At 44.8% G+C, this 21,827-nt stretch overlaps 2 protein-coding genes across 2 annotated transcripts in view; one reads left to right on the forward strand and one right to left on the reverse strand.

The window, feature by feature from the left end:
- LOC145363599 (uncharacterized) overlaps nucleotides 1–21,424 on the reverse strand; it is a 55,826-nt gene extending 34,402 nt beyond the window's left edge. The window contains 5 exon segments of the mRNA XM_080218783.1: nucleotides 9,466–9,520; nucleotides 10,451–11,356; nucleotides 11,358–11,537; nucleotides 18,394–19,821; nucleotides 21,372–21,424. Coding sequence (XP_080074909.1) covers nucleotides 9,466–9,520; nucleotides 10,451–11,356; nucleotides 11,358–11,537; nucleotides 18,394–19,484 — 2,232 coding nt within the window. The 5' untranslated portion in view covers nucleotides 19,485–19,821; nucleotides 21,372–21,424.
- On the forward strand, nucleotides 4,427–6,495 carry LOC145363704 (uncharacterized). The gene has a single exon (XM_080218932.1). The coding sequence runs from the start codon at nucleotides 4,599–4,601 to the stop codon at nucleotides 5,439–5,441; it is 843 nt and encodes a 280-aa protein (XP_080075058.1). The 5' UTR covers nucleotides 4,427–4,598; the 3' UTR covers nucleotides 5,442–6,495.
- Nucleotides 21,425–21,827: the final 403 nt, after the last annotated feature.

A 21,827-nucleotide genomic window follows, 5' to 3' on the forward strand; every position in this document is an offset into this window, starting at 1 on the left:
GCACGGTTAGGCTATTGAGTTAGATGATCAACCATGATTGTAATGAACGGCGGAGCAGGCTCGAAGGACTAAATGGCCTCCTCCTGCTCCTATCTTCTATGTTTCCATAACAATGTCGTTAAAAGAGAGAGAGACCTTGGCCAATCTTTCCAGAGTCTGCAGCCTCCCTGAATTCACTTCTTTTCCCTTCAGTTGCTGCAAGTCCCCAGTTTCCCCCAGAATGAGAAAAGGAATGGAAAGGTGGAGAAAAGAAAGTGTTTTACTCACAGATGTTGCAGACGGGAGGAAGTTTGAGTCTGTCTGAAGCTCAATCTTCATTCAGAGAGAGCAGCAGCAGCAGCTTTGCTGGGCAGGAATAAACAAGCTCATTGTCCAACTTCCGCATTCAGACAATGGGAGAGCTCTGATTGGCTGGAGGGGGCAGTGTTTTTCCGGTCTTCCAGCCTTTCCCATTGGTCAGGACCTCAGCAAGCAAGTCGGGGAGGGCAGGCAGCATTGCGCATGCGCAGTTTCCCTCTCCCTAGGACAATCACTGTCCCGGGCCGGGGGGGAGGGGGAGATCACCGAGCGGCTTCTCGCTCTGGCCGGAGCACATTCCCGTGAAAATGATCTACATAAGCCAATGAAAGACATTTATGTTACCTGGTTGTAAATAATGTGTTTCCCCCTCACTGCACGCAATCTTAAAATAAATGCAGGAAGAACTGAAAAAATGCAGCTCATCTGGCAGCATCTGTGGAAAAAAATATCTTGGAACAAAAGGCAAAGGGAGAGGTATTAGTTGTCGTAAATAAATAAAGCATTGGTCCACAGTAAGTTTAATAGCTGAATAAAGGACAGCCCTCCCTATATCTCCAGACAAGGCAATCAGCTGAAGCCTGGTTCATACACATGTATATGGTCTCTCCCTGCTGTGAATGGTACAATGTTTTTTTCAGGATGGGTAATCAGTTAAAGCTCTTTCCATAGTCAGTGCACTGGAACATTCTCACTCAGGTGTGTTTGTGTGTGTGTGTGTTTGGTGTTGTTCCTGTCACACTAATGTTTAAAATCATTTGAAACCCCATTTGGAATATTGTGAGCAGGTTTGGGCCCCATGTCTAAGGAACAATATGCTGGCCTTGGAAAGGGTCCAGAGGAGGTTCACAGGAATGATCCCTGGAATGAAGAGCTTGTCGGTTGAGGACTCTGCATGGAGCTTAGAAGGATGGGGGGGGGGATCTTATTGAAACTTACAGGATATTGCGAGGCCTGGATAGAGTGAACATGGAGAGGATGTTTCCACCAGTAGGAAAAACTAGAATTAGAGGGCACAACCTCAGACTAAAGGGACGATTCTTTAAAATAGATGAGAAGGAATTTCATCAGCCAGAGAGTGGTGAATCTGTGGAACTCTTTGCTGTAGAAGGCTGTGGAAACCAGGCCAGTGTCTTTCAGACAGACATAGGTTCTTGATTAATAAGGGGATCTGGAGTTATGGGAAAAAGGCAGCAGAATGGGGATAAGAAAAATATCAGCCATGATTGAATGGCAGACAGACGCAATGGGCCGAGTGGCCTAATTCTGCTCCTATGTCTTATGGTCTAAACCAACAGAACAGAGAAACATTTCTCCTTCTAGATTCAAAGCCAATGATATTCTGGTCGCAAGGAATCAAATGACTCTGGCAGATTGTATGTGAAGTTGCAGATTTCTGTCTGTAAATCCTCACCTTCTAATACCCTGTAAAAGGTGTTTACAACAGACATCACAGTCACTACAGGTAGAAATTCAAAACAGGAGTTCTAGTTTTGATGGGACATTATTTCCTCTCTTATTCTCCAAAAGGTGTAAATCTGAATCTGTTTTATTTATTAGTGGCAGAAGTTGGCTTACATTGCAATGAAGTTTACTGTGAAAATCCCCAAGTTGTCACACTCCGGCACCTGTCTGGTTACACTGAGGAGAATTTGGCGTGGCCAATATGCCTAGCCAACATGTCTTTTGGATTGTGAGAGGAAACTGGAGTAACCGGAGGAAAGCCACACAGGCATAGGGAAAACATGCAGAGTCCGCACACTTAGTGATCCAAGTTGGGAATTGAACCCTGGTCCCTGGCGCTGTGAGGCAGCAGTGCTTTCCGATGTGCTGCCCTTTACCCAACACTCCCTCCATTCTCACTGTTGTATCTAATATTCATTCGCCTGTAGGCACTGATTCAAGCTGATTAACAGATCCATGCTCACTGCTTCCTGCCCTGTTGTGAGACTTCTTACTGTGTCCTGTCTCATTATTTTGTAGATTGAGTTTGTGTCTTTATATGGTCTGTTTGTGAACTGAAATCCCACTCACAAGATGAAGGAGCAGCACTTCGAAAGCTAGTGGTTTTTGCTGTCAAATAAACCTGTTGGACTTTATTCTGGTGTTGTGAGACTTCTAACTGTGTTTACCCCTGTCCAACGCCGGCATCTCTACATCCTGTCCTGGACAGAGAGCTGAAAATCTCCATGCAGGCTGCCAGACAGATATCTGTCTATCTGACTGGACTGACAATGTGTGGAATGTACAGACTGGGGGAACAATGGGTGGGGGCGGGGCTCCCGGGTCCGTGCGCCTGAACCCGGAGACGTCACCGCGGAGCAGAGTGATTGCAATTGGCTGATTCAGGCAGGGCTCCATTGTGCCGTCACAATGACTCAGAGGGGCGTTCCCAACACACATTGGCAGCAATATCACTGGTTACAGAAGCAAAACACTGCGGATTGGACACCAGCTCAGCGCGGCAGGCGGTCAAAGCCCCGCCCACCCCCACGTGGGCTCAGGTTCCGCCCCTTATTGTCTACATGCGGGAGATTGACCAATGGCAACGCGTGGAGGACCGGATGGGGGCTGGTCCTCCAGCCAATCAGAGTCCGGGCCTTGTATCAATGGCCGCGCGGAGCTTCCGGTGGACATGAATGTGTGGGTTCGGTCAGTAAGTTTGCTGATGGTCCAAAAATTGGTGTTGTGGTAAATAGTGAGGAGGAAAGCCTTGGATTACAGGACAATATGACTGGCTGGTTCGATGGGCAGAACAGTGGCAGGTGTAATTTAACCTGAAATGTCTGAGGTGATGCATTTTGGAAGGACTAACAAGGCAGGGAATACACAATGAACAATAGGACACCAGGAAGTACAGAGGACCAGAGGGATCTTGGGGTGCATGTCCATAGCACTTTGAGGACAGCAGGGCAGATCGATAAAGTGGTTAAGAAGGGATATGGGATATTTGTCTCTTTTAGCCAAGGCATCAGCAGGCAGGTTATGATTGAGTGTATAAAATGTTAGATTACTATCTGCAGTTCGGGTCGCCACACTTTAGGAAGGATGTGATAGCACTGGAGAAGGTGCAGGGGGAATTCACCAGGATGTTGCCTGGGCTGGAATGTTTCAGTTATGAAGAGAGATTGGTTAGGCTCGAATTGGTCTCCCTAAAGCAGAGGAGGCTGAGGGGGGAACCTGATTGAGATGTACAAAAATATGGACCCTCAGTTCACTGACCTTTAGTAGCTGGGTCAATATCCAGGGACATGGATTTAAGATGAGGGGCAGGAGATTTAGAGGGCTTTGAGGGAAAAGATTTTCACCAGAGGGTGGTTGGAATTGGGAACTCACTGCCTGAATGGATGGTAGAGCTGGGAACGCTCAACATTAAGAAGCATTCGGATAAGTACTTGATGTGCCATAACATATAAGGCTGCTACTGACCAAGTGGTGGAAGGTGGGATTAGAACAGATCAGTGCTTGAGAGCTGGCACAAATACAATGGGCCTCTTGCTGTGCTTTAAAACTCTGAGGACAGAATTATGACAGTATGGTTACATGATATATATTGGATGGTTCTGTCATAAAGTACACTTATTATTTCTTGTAATATAGTACTGTACCTACGTTATATATTTCCAGTCAGAGTCATTACAGCAAAGGAGGAATCCATTGGACAAATTGAGTCCCTGCTGACTCTCTGTTAAGCAATCCTATCAGTCTAGAGTGGGTCCCATTCTGTAACCCTGCAGCACCCATCCAATCTCATTTAGAAATTACTGATCATCTCTGCTTGACTACCCTCATAGGCAGCAAGTTCAAGAGCATGACTAATCACAACCCCCTGTATCTTAACCAACCAGATTTAGGGGAATGAGTGGGGAAAGAATGTTCCATTGAAACTAGAATTGTCTGTTCTGAATTTTGATCCTGTAGTAACTGCTGCAAACTGCTTTTATAGGATATCAGAATGTTAGGATCCATCGACAGAAATCCCAAACTATATGGCACGTCAAGATCTGACAGTCGCTCAATTCATCTGGACCTGAATACCATTGGCCTTTGAATCTACAAGGAGAAATGTTTCCGTATTCTGTCTGCTTCAGAAGGCGTTAAACGTCAGTGTGACTGGAAAAGCATTGATGCACACTCACCCGAGTGAGAGTGTTCCGGTGCACTGACTGTGGAAAGAGCTTTAACCAGTTACACAGCCTGAAAATATACCGCAGCATTCAAAGCAGAAAAAGACTTTACCCGTATTCTGTGTGACATTTAACTGATTGTTAAACCTGGAGAGTCACAAGGACTCCCGCACCATGGAGAAACCGTGGAAATGTGGGGACTGTGGGAAGGGATTCAGATTCCCATCTCGGCTGGAAATTCATCGACGCAGTCACACTGGGGAGTGGCCATTCACCTGCTCTGTGTGTGGTATGGGATTCACTTATATCTCCAAGCTGTTGAACCACAAAGTCACTCACTCTAATGAGAGATCCTTTAAATGCTCCAATTGTGGGAGCAGCTTCAAAAGATTGCAGGAACTGCTGAGACACGAGCGAATTCACACCGAGGAGAAACCGTTCAGCTGCTCTCAATGCTCAAAGAGATTTAGATCAACATCCAACCTGCGGGAACACCAGCGAGTTCACACCAGTGAGAGACCCTTTAAATGCTCTGACTGTGGGAGTGAATTCAAAAGGTCTCAGGATCTGAGGGACCACCAGCACATTCACACCGAGGAGAGACCATTCAACTGCTCTCACTGCACAAAAAGGTTCAGAACATCATCCCACCTGCAGAGACACCAGCGAATTCACACTGGGGAGAAACCATTCACCTGCTGTGTGTGTGGGAAGGGATTCATTGACTCATTCAATTTGCAGGAACACCAGCGAACTCACATTGGGGAGAGGCCATTTATCTGCTCTGTGTGTGGAAAGGGATTCACTCGAGCAGCCAGCCTGCTGACACACCAGCGGGTTCACACTGGGGAGGGCCTGTTTACCTGCTCTCACTGTGGGAAGAGATTCACGCAGTTATCCAGACGGCAGGTACACGTTCGAGTTCACACTGGGGAGAGACCATTCACCTGCTCTGTATGTGGAAAGGGATTCACTCAGTCAACATCCCTGCAGAGACACCAGCAAGTTCACAAGTGATGACAGGGGTTGGATTCTGCTGTTATTGCTATTATTGTTAATCACATCCAGGACTGAACCCTGTTCATTCTGACAGATGGTGAAGTGGGAGGGTCGGAGGGTTTCTTTCTGCTGGACTGGCCGGTCTCACGACTTTGCTTCCAGTGGGTTGATGCTCTTTAGCCTGAGAGAGCACATTTCTGCTGAAATGATCCGTAAAAGCTTATGAAGGACATTTATTTTATTCTGGATAGTAAATATCCTGGATAGTAAATAGTGTTTTTCCTGCCACTACAGGTAGATCTAAAATAAATACAGAAAGAGCTGGAAAAACACAGGTCTACAGCATCTGTGGAGAGAGAGAAACAGAGTTAATGGATGTGAAACAATGTAATTCTACTTCAGAACAAAAGAGAGGGAGAAATGTGATGGGTTTGCTGGTGAGAAAGGGGGGAGGGTCAGGTAGAACAAAAGGGGAAGTCAGGGATTGGTTAGAGGGCGGGTGAGATTAAATGACAAAAATGTCCTGGAACAAAAGGCAAAGAGAGGTAATGGTTGTAATAAAGAAACAAAGCCTTGGTCCAGAGTGAGTGTTAATGACAGAATAAAGGACTGTTCTGTCTCGAAGCAAAAAAACATGAAAACAAGATGCAGACTGGCACTCGGCAAAAAAAAAACCAAATCAAAATGGAGAGAGTTCAGGGTGTGAAGTTGTTGAACTCAATGTTGAATTCAGAAGGCTGTGAAGTGAATCATCGGAAGATGAGGGGCTGTTTGTCCAGCTTGTGTTGGGCTTCTCCGGAATATTGCAGCAGGCCGAGGACAGAAATGTGAGTGTGAGAGCAAGGTGGGGAATTCTAATGGCAAGCGGAAGGTCAGGGTCATGCTTGTGGACTGAGCGGAGGGTGTTCCACAAAGAGGGCAGGGAACAGGCTACAGATAAATTAAAGAGAAACCATTTGTGTCCAGAACATTGTGAACATCCTTTTACTCTGGTTGTCTTTGATCCTCAAGTCATTTTCTGTTTATTTTAACAATGTTCTGTTTCATTAATAAACTTTAATCAGTAAAAATATTTGATTTTTCTGGACTTTTCCTGATGAGATTGATGGACTTTAGGGAAAGTGGGTGAAAGAGGTTGGCAGGCTCTTTAACAGAAAGTGAGCCCCTCTAAGGTAATTGGCAAAGGAGCCAGAGGGGGAGATGAGATTTTATTTTTTGACACAGCGAGTTGTTCCGATCTGCCTGAAAGCAGATTCAATAGAATCTTTCCAAAGGGAAGAATTTGCAGGGCTGTGGGGAAAGAGCAGAGCAGTTGGATAAATCAGAGAGTCCTTTCAAAGAGATAGCAGCAACACAATGGGCTGAATGGACTCCTCCTGCAGGCCGTCAATCTCAGCCTCCTGCTTTTGCGCAGGTTGAAAGGGACAGATATCAGTGCAGCCTCTTCCCTGTAAATGTATTTAAAGAGACAGGTTTCTCTTTAGCTGAGTGACCGATATAACAATTGATTGGAGGCCCTTTTCCCACTCAGTTCTCCAGCAACTTCCTGACTCTCTATTAGTGCGATGCCCAGGACAGCTTCCCAACTAGGCCGCAGCCTCCATTATTCTCAGCTACATTCAGCCCTCAGCTCCGTCGCCTGGCTGTCATTGACAGGAGCAATAGAGAGACAGAAAGGTGTCCCAGGTTCAAATGGGAAGTCAAAACTTGTGGTTTTAAATGAACTGTTAGGATCTGTATAATGATCAACAGTTTAAAAAAATGAATTCTAAACTCTGAGTAAATTAAAGAATCACACGACAAATCTTCAAGTTTATGGCATTTACTCCAACAAACTGGAAGCAACAATGACTAAATTTTTTTTTAGGGACATTGCCCTTAAACTTTAAGATTGAACTTTGCTCTTAACACAATCAGTCAATGGTTATATTTTACACTGTTTTGGAACGTTGACATTCAATTCTCAAAGATTTTTCACTCCCGAGGGTTTATTTCCGTTGTTTTCCTTTTCCAGTCAGGCAACCTTTTAATCCCAGACTGTCCTTCACAGTGATGGTTCTCCTGGACATTTTCTCACCAACACAAGCAAGGCGAATCTTCCAGCCTTGTTTCACAATTCTCAGGAATTTGTGACCAACATTCAACACAGGAGCAGAAGTCGGCCATTTGGCCCTTTGAGTCTGCTCCACCATTTATTTAGATCAGGGCTGATCGATTTGTGTTAAATTCCTCATATTCTAGTTTCATATCCGATATTTTTGATTCCCTTATCCAACAAGAATTGGTATAAAGGCAAAATTCTGCTGTTGCAGGAACCTGAGCTAAAAACAGAAAATGCTGGACAATCTCAGCAATTCTGACAGGATATGTAGAGAGAGAATAGAGACAACATTTCACGTCAGGATGACCCTTTGCCCAAGCTGAAGACAAGGAAAATCGGACAAAATTCATACTGTAAGGTCAAGAATTGGGAAACAATCTATTAAACAGTCTCTGAATCATCTCATTTGTATCATTTCTTAAATAGGAGACATAGCTGCAACCCAGTGTTCAAGATGCAGTCTCAGCAACTCCCTGTATAACTGAAGCAGAACATCTTTACTCCTGTGTTCAATTTCTCTTCTAATAAAGGATAGCATTCCATTTGTAAGAACTTTGATTTATTTAAACTAAGATTTATGGGTGTTCTCTTGTTTACAGTAACGTCCCCAATTATAAATTACACCAGGTTCCAGTGTCTTAACCCTATGGCAAGAACGAACACTTTAAATGGTGAATTCAGAAACTTTATTAACCATTAAAAATGTAACAAGTCTGAAAGTTAAAAAGCAAAGTATAGATTAAGGGTTAATGGAGAAAGCTTCACTTTAACAATTAAATAGACTTCTCGCCATCCCTCTCAGACCAGGACATGGAGTGACGGCTCCAAAAACATGGATAACTTGTAAAACCAACAGCTCTCAACATCTGTCTGTAAACATCTCTCCCTCTAACTCTCTTTACCAAATTGCCTTCTCAAGTTCACTTTTTCAATCCATTAAAAATGTCAAAAGTCTATCTGAGCCAATTCCCATAAATCTTCAATTATAAAATAAAATAAACACAAGTTTCCGGTGCTTTAAAAACAAATGAACTGTTTACTGAAAGGGTTAAGTTTTCCACAAAACCTAAAGGGGTGGGGAGTGAGCAGCAAAAACTTGGCACACAATTACATCACTTCACACAAGTTTAAAACAAAACAAATGATTTTAATCTTCATCTATCAATTTTTTTTGTTATATTCCTCAACCTATTTAATTTGATCAGTTTTTGTTAGGGATTGGTAACTTCTATTCTTTATAAACTGGTTCACTCATTTTGTTTATTCTCGTTGGGCTCAGAGAATCAGAACTCAGACTTTATCATCCTTATTCTCCTTCTGCCACCACTCCCTCTGTTTTGTGGGAGGGTCCTGGAGATTCCAATCAGACCGAATCATTTTATCATAACAGTGAAATACTGCGGATACTGGAATCTGAAACAAAAACAGAAAATGCTGGAAAATCTCAGCAGGTCTAACAGCATCTGTGGAGAAAGAATAGAGCCAATGTCTTGAGTCTGGATGACCCTCTATCAGAGCTCTTACAGAGTGTCATCCAGACTCGAAATGGCTCTATTCTCTAATCATTTTAATCAATAAGTTTCTTGCTCTTAGTTTCCAAATGGCAGATAAGAGACTGTCTGATCCCCCTCAAGCTCTGATTTTTCACTGGCCATGCTTGGGTAGGATTATAACCATTAGAATCTACTCTCAGAGGGTCCACTTTTCAGTCCAGTGCTACTTGGAATATATCGTCACTTCACTGACTATTAGGTCACAAGCCTCTCACAGTTCTTATCACCAATGTATAAAATAATTTAAACAATGCCCGAGAACGCTTCTTAATTTCTTAGTCAGCTACCTATCACAGTTTGTTAATTGGTCATATGTCTTTTTTACAGATTCAGATATCTCAGTCGCTGACCAGTTGAATTCTAACTCATTCCGAGTAAATATTCTCACCAGGTCCTCTGTCGGGGCCCTGCTAAGCAGCTTTAATGGTCCGTAATTGCAGAAACTGAGCTGTCACAGGAATGTGGTCAAGACGGTCCAGTCCCATAATGCTTCACATTCAATCTGCAGTCCTTCAATTATAACAGAATATGTGGCTGTATGTAGCTGCCTCGGCCACGGTCAACCCCAACACTGCCTTCTTGAACTGCTACAATGCCTGAGGTGTAAGTGCGCCCATAGGGAGGGATTTCCAGCTACACATTCCAGACTTTCACTAACTGTTGGTGGATACCAGATTGATATATTCCATTCAACCACACCCAAGGTGAGTTATCCCAATTTCATTATTGTCCAGCACAATATATTCACAATCTCTTTAAAACAGAAATTAAACATTCCCATTCGATTTCAGGTATTAACATATTCTGTTAGTTTGTGCTTTATTGTCAATGTCAGGCTGGGGTTATTCCCGTTGGAGCAAAGGAGGTTGAGGGGAGATTTGATAGAGGTGGACAAGATTCTGACAGGTTTAGATAAGGTGGACAAAGAAAAGCTGTGCCTATTAGCTGATGGGACAAGGATGAGGGGACACAGGTTTTATGGTTTTAGGTCAGAGATGGGGGGGGGGGGGTGAGATGTGAAGAAGAATATTTTGATGCAGCGAATGGTAATGATCTGAAATTCGCTGCCTATGAGCGTAGAGGAAGTGGAGGCAATAAACCATTGCAAAGGAAATGGATGGGCATTTAGGTGGTGTTTCAAATAGAAATGCTGAATAAACATGTCTTAACTTTCAACCACCCTGTCACTGTGATCCTTGTGAAATTTAAACCAGGTATTTGCAACAAAACTCAAAGAGCATCAGCCCACTGGAGACCGGCCACTCCAGCAGAAAGAAACCCTCCTCATTGACCAATTGTGAGAATGAACAAAACACAGTCCTGGATGTAACAGAGTAGAAACAATAACAGCAGAATCCAACCGCTGGAATCACTAGTGTATTAGTTGGTGTCTCAGCAGGGCTGATGAAGCTCTGAAACTCTTCCCACACTGAGAGCAGATGAATGGCTTCTCCTCAGTGTGAACTCGCTGGTGTCTCCGCAGGGTGGATGACTGAGTGAATCCCTTCCCACACTGAGAGCAGGTGAATGGTCTCTCCCCTGTGTGAACTCGCTGGTGTGTTTGCAGATTGGATAAGTCAGTGAATCCCTTCCCACATTGAGAGCAGGTGAATGGCCTCTCCCCAGTGTGAACTCGCTGGTGTGTCTGCAGGTGGGATAATTGAGTGAATCCCTTTAGACACTGAGAGCAGGTGAACAGCTTCTCCCCAGTGTGAACTCGCTGGTGTCTCCGCAAGGCGGATGACTGAGTGAATCCCTCCCCACACTGAGAGCAGGTGAATGGTCTCTCCCCAGTGTGAACTCGCTGGTGTCCCCGCAGGCTGGATAAGTCAGTGAATCCCTTCCCACACACAGAGCAGGTGAACGGTCTCTCTCCAGTGTGAACTCGCTGGTGTGTTTGCAGGTGGGATGTCTGAGCGAATCCCTTCCCACACTGAGAGCAGATGAACGGTCTCTCCCCAGTATGAACTCGCTGATGTGTTTGCAGGCTGGATAACCGAGTGAATCCCTCCCCACACTGAGAGCAAGTGAAAGGCCTTTCCCCAGTGTGAACTCGCTGGTGTGTCCGCAGATTCGATAACTGACTGAATCCCTTGCCACAGACACAGCAAGTGAATGGTCTCTCCCCGGTGTGACTGCGGCGATGAGCTTCCAGCTGAGATGGAGATATGAATCCCTTCCCACAGTCCCCACATTTCCACGGTTTCTCCATGGTGTGGGTGTCCTTGTGACTCTCCAGGTTAAACAATCAGTTAAATCTCACAAAGAACACGGGACAATCTCTCCCCGCTGTGAATGCTGTGGTGTACTTTCAGGCTGTGTAACTGGTTAAAGTTCTTCCCACACTCAGTGCACTGGAACACTCTCACTCGGGTGGGTCTGTGTCTTGGTGTTTTTCCAGTCACACAAATGATTAAAGTTTTTGAAGCAGATAGAATACAGAAACATTTCTCCTTCGAGAATCAAAGATCGATAAATTCGGATCCCGATGAATTGAGTGAGGATGTCAGATGTTGATGTGACATTAGGTTTGAGATTTGTCTGTAAATCCTCCCCTTCCAGTATCCTGTAAAAGGAGTTTACAAAAGTGACCAGTGTCATTACAGGATAGAAATTCAAAACAATTGTAGTTTTTGGAACATTCTTTCCTCTCTCATTCCCAAAAGCTGTAAATCTCCATCCCACACACTCTCCCTCCATTCTCACTCTGCTGTATCTAATACTCACCCTCCCAATTCTCGTGAAGGTGCTGATTGAGGCTGATTGTCAGATCCATGTTCACTGCATGAACAACGCACCTAACCAATATGTCTTTCAGTCAGTGGGAGGAAACTGGAGCACCCAGAGGAAACCCACACAGAAATGGGGAGAATGTGCAGACTCCGCAGACAGTGACCCAAGCTGGGAATCAAATCCAGGTCCTTGGTGCTGTGAGGCTGCAGTGCCACTCTGTTGATATCTGTAATCTAAGGCTTTGCTCCTCAGTATTTTCCACATCACCAATTTTTGTGTCATTTGCTAACTTACTTGTCATGCCTCCTACATTCACATCCAGATCTTTAACTTACACTACAAACAGGGACACAGCACTGATCCCTGTGGAACATCCCCGACACAGATATCCAGTCATAGAAACAGCATCTTACCATCCCCCTCTGCCTCCTGCCAATTTTGGATCCAGTTTGGCAAGTTATCTTGGATCTGATGGGCTTCTTCATCAGCCTCCCATGTGGGACCTTGTCAAAAGCCTTATTGAAGTCTATGTAGACTACATCAACTGTACATCTACACATGTCACCTCCTCAAAACTTCAATCAAATTTGTAAGACCTGATCTCCCTTTGCCAAAACCATGTTGCCTATCCTTAATTGATCTTTACCTCCCCAAGTGGAGATTAACTCTCTCCCTCAGAATTTTTTCCCTATTGCGCAGTTAGACTTACTGGCCTGTAATTTGCTGGTTTTTCCCTACTTCCCTTCTTGACTAATGATACCACATTGGCTGTCCTCCTGTCCTGTGGCACCTCTCCTGTGGCCAGAGAAGATTTGAAAATTGTCAGAGTTGCTGCAATCTCTGCCCTTGGCTCCCACAGCAGCTGAGATATATCCCACCTGGAGCTTGGGCTTTATACAATTTAAGGCCCAGTTAAAACCGTTAACATCTCCTCCCTCTAAATGTTGAAGTGATTCACAAAGCCTCTCCCTGCTTTCTATATGACTCACCTTTTGATTTATTATTGTCTCATGTATTAACATGCAGTGAAAAGTTTTGTTTCTTGCATGCTTTCCAGACAAAACATACCATTCATAGAGAAGGAAATGAGAGAGTGCAGAATGTAGTGTTACAGTCATAGCTAGGGTGCAGAGAAAGGTCAACTTAATGTAAGTTAAGTCCATTCAAACGTCTGACAGCAGCAGGGAAGAAGCTGTTCTTGAGTCAGTTGGTACATGACTTCAGACATTTGTATCTTTTCCCCAATGGAAGAAGGTACAAGAGAGTGCATCCGGGATGTGTTGGATCCTTAATTATGCTGGCTGTTTTGCTGAGGCAGCGGGAGGTGTAGACAGAGTTAATGAATGGGAGGCTGATGAAGGAGAAGTGCTCCAAAAGCTCGCTATTTCAAATAAACCTGTAGGACTTTATCCTGGTGTTGTGAGACTTCTTACTGAGCTTTCTATACTTACATCATCGTTCCCCACAGTGAACATATATGCAAAGTACTCATTTAAAACCTCACCAATGTCTCCCAGCTCCACAAACAAATTACTACATTGCTCCCTTCTGAACTCCATCCTTTTCCTGGTCACCTCCTGCCCTTAATTTACCCACCTTTGAATTTCCTCACAGGTGTTGCTGAGAGGAGGAAGTTTGGTCTGAACCTCATTGTCCACTTCCGCATTTAGACAATGGGGAGCTCTGATTGGCTGGATGACCAGAGTCCTTCCGGTCCTCACTCTCCCCATTGGTCAGAAACTCAGCATGAAGGTGAAAGGGTAGGCTCTCCCCCACACATGCGCACCTTCCCTCACCCTTGTACATGCGCAGTCACTGAGCGGCTTCTCGCTCTGGCCGGAGCCGCCAAGCCGCTTGTCTGGAAACCTTGGCTCGAGGAGGGGGAGGGGAACAGTGGGTGGGGGCGGGGCTCCCGGGTCCGCGCACTCGAACCCGGAGACGTCACTGCGGTGCAGGCTGATTCTATTGGCTGATTCAGGCAGGGCTCTATTGTGACGTCACAATGCGGTAGTTGTCCAATGAGCTTCAGAATAAAACCTCCTCCTCTGGGCAACATCTGGGAGGAAATCAATGTTTCCCCCTTTCCATTTCTTTCCTCATTCTGGGGGAAATTGGGGACTTGCAGCAACTGAAGGGTAAGGAAGTGAATCCAGGGAGGTGCAGATTCTGGAGGATTACAGACGAACATCGGATTTCGGAGTTGGACTAGGCTTCGGTATCTTTTTCAAAGACATCGACTTCCTTTAGCCCCCTCAGTTTGGCACATTTATTTATCTGGTAATAGGATGGCCTCTGAGCTAATGTTCGTAACTAAATTTCCCAGGAGAGGGCTGACATTTAAATGAACGGTAAGTTTGTAAGGGACAGAAGGTTTGACAAAGGGTCATCTGGACTCGCAATGTCAGCTCTTTTCTCTCCTTACAGACCTTGCCAGACCTGTTGAGATTTTCCAGCATTTTCTCTTTTGGTTTTGCAAGGGACAGAGTTGTCTAACATTGTATATGATACATACTATGTTATTAATGATTCCCTAGTTCTTATCTTGAAATATATAGCAGTGTATCAACATCATCTATTTCCAGTGATGGAGACATTATATCGTAGAAGGAATCAATTTGGCAACTCAGATCCATTCCAATCTCTGTAGAGCAATTCAGTCAGCATTCCCCGTCTATATCCCCATTCCCCTGAGTTTCACATCACAAAGGAATGGATGAGGGTTCCAGATGAGCTGAGATTGAGGTGGAGTCAGGTGATGTCACTGAGGTGGAAATAGGCGGCCTTGATGATGATGTGAATATGTGGCTAAAAGCTCATTTTGGGGTGAAGTACTTCACAATGGTTGTTAACAGCCTGGTTCAGCCTCCGACAGTTGCCAGCAAGAGGGATAGATTTTCTGGTGTGGGAGTGGAGTTTATAATGGGGACCGAAGACAATGGGTTCAGTCTTCCCAGTATTTATATGAAAGAAATTTCTGTTCTTTTAGTACAGGATGCTTCTAGTGGGCTGATGCTCTTTGAGCCTGGGAGAGCACATTTCCACTGAAAGGACATTTATTTTATCCTGGATGTAAATAGTGTTTTTCCTACCACTACAGGTAGATCTAAAATAAATACAGAAAGGACTGGAAAAACACAACACGTCTTGCAGTATCTGTAGCAAGAGAAAGTGTGAATGTTTCACACTACTAGATTGGGAATCATTCATTGATAGCATTCCATTTATAAGAACTTTGATTTATTTGAACTGAGATTTATGGGGGCTCTCTTGTTTACAATAACTTCCCTAATCGTAAATCACACCAGGTTCACAACTTAACCACGAGAAAGGAAATTTTAAATGATGAATTCAGCAAGTTTTTTAACCATTAAAAATGTAACAAGTCAGAAAGATAAAAAAGTATCGATCAACAGTAAAAGGAGAAAGCTTAGCTTTAACTTCTCCATCCTTATCAAACCAGGACATGAAGTGATGGCTCTAAAAATGTGGATAACTTGTAAAACTAACAGCTCTCAAGGTCTCTCTGTAGGGCACAGTGGTTAGCACTGCTGCCGCACAGCACAGGATTCGAGTCCTGGCTTGGGTCACTGGTTGTGCGGAGTTTGTCACTCTCCCCGTGCAGGTTTCCTCTGGGTGTTCCGGTTTCCTTCCACAGTCCAAAAGACGTGCTTGTTAGGTACATTGGCCGTTCTAAGTTCTCCTTAAACTTACAGGAAGTTTAACCCAAGATCAATTTAACACAGGATTGGTCAGAATCATTTCATATATAGCAAATTTTAAATAACCATTACAAATTAAAACTCTCATTCTCACGTGTGAGTTTTATCCAGATTAAAATTCCACATGTTTAGTAATATATCCTGGAATCATGTCTCTGTCCAGTAAATATGGCTCCAAGTTCATAACTTTTGAAAAAAAACTTTAATAATTACACTTCCTTTTTTAAAATCTGTTTGATTTAAATCACAGACAGAAAACCTCAAAGCTTAAAGCAGTCAATCCACAAACATCATCCATACATAACAGAGAAACTCAGCATGTGCTTTACAACAGTAACCAAAATTAATTACGTAAGTGTTCTTATGATTCTGTTTTTAAACTTCCAAAAATGCCTTTAATTAAAAACTCAAGGTAAGGTTAATTCCCCTGAAAGATAAACCTTAACAAATGTCGCCCAAAACAATGATAAAACCTACCTACAAACATCCACATAAACAAATGAAACACACAGGTTCTCACAGCTTGTAAATTTCAAACAATGAATCCTCAGCATTCTCTCTCGTAACTATAGCTTTTTAAAGCGACAGAGCACTCCAAGCTCACAACTCCTTGATTAAAATAAGATGCAAGAACCTTCATTATAACTTAACCTTTTTTAAGCCAACTTACAAGGACTGATTTTAGAAGCAACATCTTTGTTGATCTAAAATCCCAAATGTGTTACCACCTGCAAAATCTTTATTCTTTATCTGGGAATAAAATTCTCAGTTATTCCAAATTCCCCTAGGCTATGCTTAATATTTCCGCATTTAACTCATTCCCAGAAATCCTCAATTATGAACTAAAATAGACATGAGTTTCTGGGCAGTCACAGGAATGTGGTCAAGACAGTCCAGTCCCACAAAGCGTCACATTCAATCTGCAGTCCTTCAATTATAACAAAATATGTGGCTGTATGTAGCTGCCTCGGCCATGGTCAACCCCAACACTGCCTTCCTGAACTGCTGCAATGCCTGAGGTGTACATACACCCACAGTGCTGTTCGGGAGAGACTTCCAGCTACATGTTCCAGATTTTCACTAGACTGTAGGTGGATATCAGATTGATATATTCCATTCAACCACACCCAAGGTGAGTTATTCCAATTCCTTTATTGTCCAGGACAATATATTCACAATATCTTTAAAACAGAAATTAAACATTCCAATTTGATTTCAGGCAGTAACGTATTCTGTTAGTTTGTTCTTTATTGTCAATGTCAGGCTGGGGTTGTTCTCCTTGGAGCAAAAGAGGTTGAGGGGAGATTTGATAGAGGTGGACAAGATTCTGACAGGTTTAGATAAGGTGGAGAAAGAAAAGCTGTTCCCATTCGTTGATGGGACAAGAACGAGGGGGGGGACACAGATTTCTTGTTTTGGGTCAGAGATGCAAGGGGGGTGGGGGGAGATGTGAGGAAGAATATTCTGATGCAGCGAATGGTAATGACCTGAAACTCGTTGACAACAAAAGATGGAGGAAGTGGAGACAATAAACAATTAAAAAGGAAATTGGATGGGCATTTGGGATGTTCCAAACAGAACAAAGAACAAGAAAATTACAGCAGAAAACAAGCCCTTTGGCCCTCCAAGCCTGTAGCAACCATGCTGCCCGACTGAACTAAAACCCCCTACCTTTCCAGGGACCATATCCCTCTATTCCTGTGCTATTCATAATCACTATCATATCTGCTTCCACTACCTTCCCCAGCAACGAGTTCCAGGCACCCACCACCCTCTGTGTAATAAACATGCCTTGTACATCTTCTTTAAACCTTGCCCCTCGCACCTTAAACCTATGCCCCTAGTATTTGACTCTTTCACACTAGGAAAAAGCTTCTGACTATCCACTCTGTCCATGCCCCTCATAATCTTGTAGATTTCTATCAGGTCGCATCCCCATCCCCACTCAACCTCCATCGTTCCAGTGAGAACAAACCAAGTTTCTCCAACCTCTCCTCATAGCTAATGCCCTCCACACCAGGCAACATCCTGATAAATATTTTCCATACCTTTTCCAAAGCCTCCGCATCCTTCTGGTAATGCAGTGACCAGAATTGAACACTAGATTCCAAGTGCAGTCTAAGGTTCTATAAAGCTGCAACATACTTGCCAATTTTTAAACTCAATGTCCCAGCTGATAAAGGCAAGCATGCCACATGCCTTCTTGATTATCTTCTTCACCTGCATTGCCACTTTCGATGACCTGTGTATCTGTACACCTAGATCCCTCTGCCTATGAATACTCTTAAGGGTTTTGCCATTGACTGTATATTTTCCATATGTATTAGACCTTCCAAAATGCATTACCTCACATTTGTCCAGATCAATCTTCATCTGCCACCTCTCTGCCCAAGTCTCCAACTGATCTATATCCTGCTGTATCCCCTGCTGGTCCCCATCACCATCCGCAATTCCACCAACCTTTGTGTCATTCACAAACTTACCAATCAAACCAGCTATTTTCCTCCAAATCATTTATATCTATTACAAACAGCAAAAGTCCCAGCACTGATCCCTGAGGAATGTCACTTGTCACAGCCCTCCATTCAGAAATGTACCTTTGCACCGCCAACCTCTGTTTTCTTCTGACTAAATATCTCTAAACTTCCTAACACCCTGTCACTCTGTGATCCTTGTGACATTTGAAACAAGGTAGTCGCAAAAAGACTCAAAGAGCATTAGCCCACTGGAGACTGAAACCAGCCAGTCCAGCAGAAAGAAACCCTCTGACCCTTTCCATTGATCAACTGTGAGAATGAACAAAATGCAATCCTAGACGGAATTGAGAGCAGAAACAATAACAGCAGAATCCAACCTGTCATCACTCGTGAACTTGCTGGTGTCTCAGTAGCTGGGATGAAACTCTGAATCCCTTCCCACACACAGAGCAGGTGAATGGCCTCTCCCCAGTGTGAACTCGCTGGTGTTTCCGCAGGTCAGATGATTGAGTGAATCCCTCCCCACACTGAGAGCAGGTGAATGGTTTCTCCCCAGTGTGAACTCGCTGGTGTGTCTGCAGGTGGGTTGACTGACTGAATCCCTTCCCACACTGAGAGCAGGTGAATGGTCTCTCCCCTGTGTGAACTCGCTGGTGTTTCCGCAGGTCAGATGACTGAGCGAATCCCTCCCCACACTGAGAGCAGGTGAATGGTTTCTCCCCAGTGTGAACTCGCTGATGCGTCTGCAGGTGGGTTGACCGACTGAATCCCTTCCCACACAGAGAGCAAATGAACGGCCTCTCCCCTGTGTGACGTCGCTGATGTCTCTGCAGGTCCGCTGACTGAGTGAATTCTTGCCCACACTGAGAGCAGGTGAATGGCCTCTCCCCAGTGTGAATTCGTTCATGTGTCTGCAGGTTGGATGACTGAGTGAATCCCTTCCCACACTGAGAGCAGGTGAACGGCCTCTCCCCAGTGTGAACTCGTTCATGTGTCTGCAGGTGGGATGACCGAGTGAATCTCTTCCCACACTGAGAGCAAGCGAATGGCCTCTCCCCAGTTTGAACTCGCTGATGTCTCTGCAGGTGGGATAACCGAGTGAATCCCTTCCCACACTGAGAGCAGGTAAATGGCCTCTCTCCAGTGTGAACTCGCTGGTGTGTGTGCAGGCTGGATAAATGACTGAATCCCTTCCCACACTGAGAACAGTCGAATGGTCTCTCCCCAGTGTGAACTCGCTGATGTCTCTGCAGGTTGGATAACTGAGTAAATCCCTTCCTACACTGAGAACAGGTGAAAGGCCTCTCTCCAATATGAATTCGCTGGTGTATCTGCAGGAGGGACAACTGAGTGAATCCCTTCCCACACTGAGAGCAGGTGAACGGCCTCTCCCCAGTGTGTATGTGCCGATGAGCTTCCAGCTCCGATGGGGCTCTGTATCCCTTCCCACAGTCTGCACATTTCCATGGTTTCTCCATGGTGCAGGTGTCCTTACCTCTCTCGAGTGGACAATTAGTTGAAACTTCGTCCACACACACAAGATTACAGTCTCTTCCCGCTGTGAATGGTGTGATATTTATTCAGGCTGTGTAACTGGTTAAAGCTCTTTAGTCAGTGCATTGGAACACACTCACTCAAGTGTGTTAATGCTTTTTCACTCACACTGACATTTCAAATCTTTTCAAATCGACAGACTGAACGATCATTTCTCCTTCTGGATTCAAAGTCCAATGACATTGAGGTCCCAAGGAAATGACTCTGTCACGTCTAGACATGATGTTTGAGATTTCGGCCTGTGATTCCTCTTTCAATATCCTGTAAAATGAGTTTCCAAAAGCCATCAGTGTCACTACAGGATAAAAATTCAGAGCAGATAATTTCTATGGAACATTCTTTCCTCTCTCATTCCCCAAAAGCTGTAAATCTCCATCCCACACATTCTCTCCCCATTCTCAGCAGGTCTGGTGGCATCTGTATGGAGAGAAAAGAACTGGTGTTTCAGAGCTTTGACAAAGGGTCATCTAGACAAAAAACATCAGCTCTTTCCTCTCCTTATGGATGCTGTCAGACCTGCTGAGATTTTCCAGCATTTTCTCTCTTGGTTTCAGATTCCAGCATCCGCAGTAATTTGCTTTTATAAGGCTGCAGATACCTCCTCCCACATAACATGCGTATGCCCGTGACATCACCACTTGTTTCCCTTATTTCTTTAGCACCCATGGTGCTCTCCACAGTAAACACAGAGAAGTATTCATTAAAAATCTTACCCATCTCCTGTGGCTCCACACACAGATGGCCACACTGATTTTTAAGAGAATCTATTCTCTTTCTAGCCACCCTTTTACTCTTAATATAGCTATAGAACCTCTTAGAATTTTCTTTAATCTTACCTGCCAGACCCATATCATACCCTCTTTTTGTCCTCCTGATTTCCCTCTTCAGGATTTTCTGACACTTTTTATAGTCAGAGTGATTCACTTGTCTCCGATTGCCTAAACCCAATGTATGCTTCCTTCTTTTACCTGACCAGAGCCTCAATGTCCCTTGAGTGCCAGAGATCCCTAAATTTCCCATTCTTTCCCTTCATCTTAACAGGAATATACTGCCCCTAGACTCTTGATATCACACTTTTAAAACCTCCCATTTGCCAGTCATTCCTTTCCCTTCAAACAAACTCACCTGATCGACATCTGCTAGATCCTGCCTAATGCCCATAAAAGTGGCCCTGCTCCAGTTTAGGGCCTTGAGCTGTGGACCTGTCCTATCTTTTTCCAGAACTATTTTGAAACTATTGGTGCTCCCAGTCAGAGGAGAGAGAGGGAGTTCCACTGTCTGGACTGTGGAAGGAAACCGGAACACCCGGAGGAAACCCACACAGACACGGGGAGAATGTAGAAACTCTGCACAGGCAGCGACCCAAGGCTGGAATTGAACCCAGGTCCCAGGCACTGTTAGGTAGCTGTGCTAACCACTGTGCCACCGGGCCACATGTCAGTGCCATCGCCCGACTCCACCCCAGTCTCACCTCATCTGGAACTCTCACCCATTCCGTTGTGACGTCACACTCATTCACCCGTTCAATTGTGACGTCACACATTCACTCGTTCTGTTGCGCCGTCACACTCATTCACCCAATCCATTGTGACGTCAGGGCTTTACTCTCCATTCACAATCCCTGCCGGCCTCCCACATTCAGCCTCAATGGCGGCAGTCAGCCCGGGTCCAACACTACAAGCTGCGGCTCCATTTGGTACAAACGGGGAGAACCGGAAAGTTCTTTTCCGGGGTTTGGGTTTGAACAACATGTTTACGAAGCCTCTCCACCCACCCGCAATGTTTATCTTTCCCCGCACGCCGTCCTCTACCTCGTATTGATCTCGCTTCCAAGTTAAAACCGTCCGTCTTTCGTTATTACCCGCACTGCGCATGCTTCAGGTCCCTCATTCACTCTGATTGGTTGGAGGACCAGCCGCTCCCGCTCGGTCCTCCAGCCCCACCCACTCTTCCTATTGGTCCGGAGCTGCCGTCAATCAGTCTCCAAGCATTGTGATGTGGAGCATGCGCAGTGTCATTGCTGTCCTTGGCGCTTGTTTGTCCCGGAGAAGCGGAGTCAGCGTTAGGCGGTGGCTGGGAGGGTCTGGAAACACTTTGTGGATCCGCAAACCCTTCAGAATCATTGTCAGCTCCCTGGTTTGCAGCTGCGGGGCTTCTCCCTCCCTCCCTCCCGGGAACAGGCCCAGGTTAACGGCCTCATCCTGGCTCAGACACTGGAGGATGGTTCACATCAGAGGATGGGGGAGGGGGTCAGTAAATAAGAGGTT

The sequence above is a fragment of the Carcharhinus amblyrhynchos genome, unplaced genomic scaffold (genome assembly GCF_965287045.1).
Source record: "Carcharhinus amblyrhynchos unplaced genomic scaffold, sCarAmb.v2.hapA scaffold_39, whole genome shotgun sequence".
Taxonomy (NCBI): domain Eukaryota; kingdom Metazoa; phylum Chordata; class Chondrichthyes; order Carcharhiniformes; family Carcharhinidae; genus Carcharhinus; species Carcharhinus amblyrhynchos.

Coding starts and splice junctions, on each gene's coding strand:
- LOC145363704 (XM_080218932.1), top strand. CDS start 4,599: ATGGAGAAACCGTGGAAATGTGGGGACTGTGGGAAGGGATTCAGATTC.